At 43.7% G+C, this 4568-nt stretch overlaps 1 protein-coding gene across 1 annotated transcript; it reads left to right on the top strand.

Moving 5' to 3' along the window:
• The first annotated feature begins 3105 nt into the window (after window positions 1-3105).
• On the top strand, window positions 3106-3846 carry LOC107474020 (uncharacterized). Its single transcript, XM_016093602.1, has 3 exons — window positions 3106-3363; window positions 3480-3484; window positions 3582-3846. The coding sequence occupies exons 1-3, from the start codon at window positions 3106-3108 to the stop codon at window positions 3844-3846; spliced, it is 528 nt and encodes a 175-aa protein (XP_015949088.1).
• Window positions 3847-4568: the final 722 nt, after the last annotated feature.

The raw sequence follows: 4568 nt of genomic DNA, 5'->3' as shown, positions 1-4568 counted from the left end.
GTCTGACAAACGAGCCAACCATTCCGTGAGATCAGAGTCTTCGTGGTATAGGCGAGAACTGATGGCAGCATTCAAGAGAATCCGGAAGGTCTAACCTTGTCTGTGGTATTCTGAGTAGGATTCAATGATTGAATGACTGTGACGTGCTTCTAACTCCTAGCAGGCGGGGCGTTAGTGACAGACGCAAAAGAATCACTGGATTCTATTCCGGCCTGATTGAGAACCGACAGATGAATTCCGCTATGCTGTGACAGAGCATATGCAATCGCTTTCACTGAGAGGATGGGAGGTAGCCACTGACAACGGTGAAACCCTTGCTTAAGCTTGCCATGGAAAGGAGTAAGAAGGATTGGATGAAGGCAGTAGGAAAGCAGAGAGACGGAAGGGAAGGCATCTTCATGCGCTTATCTGAAGTTCCTACCAATGAATTACATAAGTATCTCTATCTTTACCTTTGTGTTATTTTCGTTCATCACCATTACCATTTGAGTTTGCCTGACTAAGATTTACAAGATGACCATAGCTTGCTTCAATACTAACAATCTCCGTGGGATCGACCCTTACTCACGTAAGGTTTATTACTTGGACGACCCAGTGCACTTGCTGGTTAGTTGTGCGAAGTTGTGTAATGCCATGGTATTGAGCTACCACGTTTTTGGAGCCATATGGCTAAAGACCACAATGGGAGAAATCCCTATGTCAAAATCAATTGATATTCAATACCTAATAGTAGACTGTTATAGCCCTTACAATATTATAATTGGAAGACCCGCCCTGAATATATTCAGAGCAGTGGTGTCCACGTTACACCTGTGTGTTAAGTTCCCAGTGCAGGAAAACAAGATAGCTATGGTATACGCCGACCATCAAGAAGCTGGACAGTGCTACAATGCTAGCCTAAAGCTAACCCAAACAAAACAAAAAGCTCGGACTCAGGTTCAAGCAATCCACACTTCTGCAGACACAGCGACACTGGCCGACTTCGACCCAAGGGAAGACCTCGGTGAAAGACCTCGGCCAATGGACAACCTTCAACAAATAACACTAACAGCAGATGACAAACAATACACATACATTGGAGAAGCATTAGAAGGGGAAGACCGAGCAAGACTTATACACATACTACGCCAAAATGCCGACCTATTTGCATGGACACCAGATGACATGCCAGAAATAAATCCAGAGGTCATCTGCCACAAGTTAGCAATCGACAAAACAGCCCGACCAATAGCACAGAAGAAAAGGAACCTCAGAGAGGAGAAAAGGCAAGCAGCACTGGAAGAAACCAAGAAGCTCCTCAACGCAGGTTTCATCAGAGAAATTCGCTTCACCACATGGTTGTCCAACGTGGTAATGGTAAGGAAGAATTCAGGTAAATGGCGCATGTGCGTTGACTTTACAAACTTAAACAAAGCTTGCCCTAAAGATGCATATCCATTGCCTTGCATTGATAAATTAGTTGATAACGCTTCTGGTTTCAAAGCCTTGAGTTTTATGGATGCATACTCTGGTTATAACCAGATTCTGATGCATCCAGAGGACCAAAGGAAAACGGCTTTTATAACAGAACATGGAAACTTTTGTTACAAGGTAATGCCTTTTGGCTTAAAGAATGCAGGTGCGACATATCAATGGTTAATGGACAAGGTATTCAATAGCAGATAGGCCGGAATATGGAAGTCTATGTAGATGATATGGTAGCAAAAACACCAGCACAAGGGTCACACTGTGATGACTTGGTAGAAATATTCAAACAACTCCGAGCATACAACATAAGACTCAATCCGGACAAATGTGCTTTCGGAGTCCAAGGAGGGAAATTCCTCGGATTCATGCTAACCTCGCGAGGCATCGAAGCCAACCCAGAAAAATGCAAAGCCGTACTAAACATGACAAGCCCAAAAACGGTGAAAGAAGTCCAACAACTAGCAGGACGAATAGCTGCCTTATCACGTTTCCTACCTGCAGTGGCAAACCGATCTTATCATTTCTTCCAGACATTCTCTAAAGGCAAGAAGTTCACCTGGACAGACGAATGTGAGAACTCTTTTACCGAACTCAAACAGAACCTAACATCACCACCAATCCTCCAAAGACCAGAGACAGGTAAGCCATTGTGTTTATACCTATCAGTATCTAACCATGCTATAAGCTCGGTATTAGTAACAGAAACAGGAAGAAAGCAAAACCCAGTATACTTCATCAGTAGGGTGCTACAACCAACAAAAACAAGGTACCCAAAGATAGAACAATTGGCACTGGCACTAGTCACCACGGCAAGAAGACTGCGGCACTACTTCCAAAGCCACACAATCATAGTACGAACAGACCAACCGCTAAGGCAGATACTAACCAGACCCGAGCTCGCCGGCAGACTAATAAAGTGGGCGATCGAGCTCTCTGAGTTCGATATTCAATATGAACCAAGGAAGACACTGAAGTCACAGGTGCTAGCCGACTTTATATCGGAAATGACTAACGATACACAATATACAGAGGTCAGTTGGAGCATGCATGTGGATGGAGTGTTAAACAAAGAAGGCAGTGGAGCAGGAATACTACTGATGGAAGGGAACAAGGTGGTGGCCGAGCAGTCACTGAGGTTCCGCTTCAACGCAAGCAACAATCAGGCGGAGTACGAGGCCCTACTCGCTGGACTAAAGCTTGCCCTACAACTACAAGTACCCCGAATAACAGTTTACTGTGACTCTTCATTAGTGGTGCATCAAATAAAGGGCGAATTCCAGGTAAAAGATCCTTTGTTAGAAAAATATTGGCTCATAACAAAGGATCTCATTTCGAAATTTAGCAAATTTGACATTATTCATGTGAATCGAGACAAAACACCAGGGCCGACGTGTTATCCAAGTTAGCCACGACTAGGCAAACTGAAAACACATCGGCACTGTCCCAGCTAACACTTGAGAAACCAAGTTTTGAGCAGGATACAATTTTAAGTATTATACAGATACCAGATTGGCGAACACCTTTTCTTGACTATATCAACATAGGCACCATGCCAAATGATGAACCGAACTTGCCTACAGGCGAGGACATTCCCAACCACTACTCAAATGCATAAGCAACAAAGAAGCCGAGAAAGTTATGGCAGAAACACACGAAGGAGTTTGTGAAAATCACATTGGTGGCCGAGCATTAGCCGCAAAGATATTGCGAACAGGATACTATTGGCCGACGATAAAAAGGGACTGTATTTCAAAAGTAAAAGCGTGCGATAATTGTCAAAAGCACGCCACACTCTCCGAAACCCCGGCCGAAGAGCTCCACACCATAGAGGTAAGCTGGCCTTTCGATAGGTGGGGATTGGATATCCTCGGACTTTTTCCGAAAGCGCCGGGCCAGGTAAAGTTCTTTTTGGTATCAATAGATTATTTTTCTAAGTGGATAGAAGCACAACCACTGGCACACATAACGACAGAAAAAGTGCGATCTTTTTTATGGAAAAATATCATATGCAGATTCGGTATCCCAAGAGAGATAATCTCGGATAACAGAAGACAATTTACAGATCATAAGCTCGCTGCCTTTCTAACAAACTTTAACATCAAACATCATTTCAGCTCAGTAGAGCACCCGCAAACTAACGGACAAGTTGAATCAGCTAACAGAATTATCTTGCAGGGATTAAAGAAAAAGCTCAGCGAAGCTAAGGGAGAATGGGCCGACCTCATTCCAGAAATCCTATGGAGTTATAATACCAGCATTCAGTCTGCCATAGGAGAAACTCCTTTCAAACTGGTATATGGCGCGAAAGCACTCATTCCAATAGAGATCAGCGTCCCAACATTAAGGACCGATCTCTATGACCAATCCAACAATTTGTAAGCTCGGGCAGCCGAGTTGGATCTTGTAGAAGAAGAAAGAGATATCTCAGCCATAAAGCAGCGAGCCAGAAAGCAATACATAGAGCGGAGACACAACAAAAGAGTCATTCACAGGTCCTTCAACAATGGAGACCTCGTACTCAGACGGACAGAAGAAGCTCGGAAACCTCCGGGACATGGCAAATTAGCCGCAAATTGGGAAGGACCTTTCCGAGTCCTTCAAAATCTCGGAAAGGGGGCTTACAAACTACAAACCCTCAAAGGAGATCAACTTCCAGGAACATGGAATATCTCCTCCCTAAGGGGATATCAATCATAGTATAACTTGTAAATTCGCGAATGATGGTACTCTTTTTCCCCTCCGAAGGTTTTCTCCCAAAAGACATGGGTTTTACTCGGAGAAGGGTTTTAACGAGGCCGGATGCAACAAATCATTGTACCCACACAACTTACTGTGCAATCAAAACAGTTTTCATCCTGACAGTTAGCATACATTTCAGTTAATAAACACTCCAAATTATCCGAGCATTATCCTCGGAACCCTAACATCACGAACCGAGCATATTTCCCGGAAAACCTCCACCATAAAAAGAAGTCAAAGTTTTTCCAAGGAACAAACTAATCCGAGCTTCATACTCGGAATTCAAAATGCGCATACTGAGCACATTACTCGGAAAAAATACAAACAAATGAAACAAACTCAAACGAATCCCGAGGGATCAC

Source organism: Arachis duranensis, chromosome 2, assembly GCF_000817695.3.
Source record: "Arachis duranensis cultivar V14167 chromosome 2, aradu.V14167.gnm2.J7QH, whole genome shotgun sequence".
Taxonomy (NCBI): Eukaryota; Viridiplantae; Streptophyta; class Magnoliopsida; order Fabales; family Fabaceae; genus Arachis; species Arachis duranensis.
Note: the sequence above shows the minus strand (reverse complement) of the source record. Positions and strands in the feature narration are given on the sequence as shown.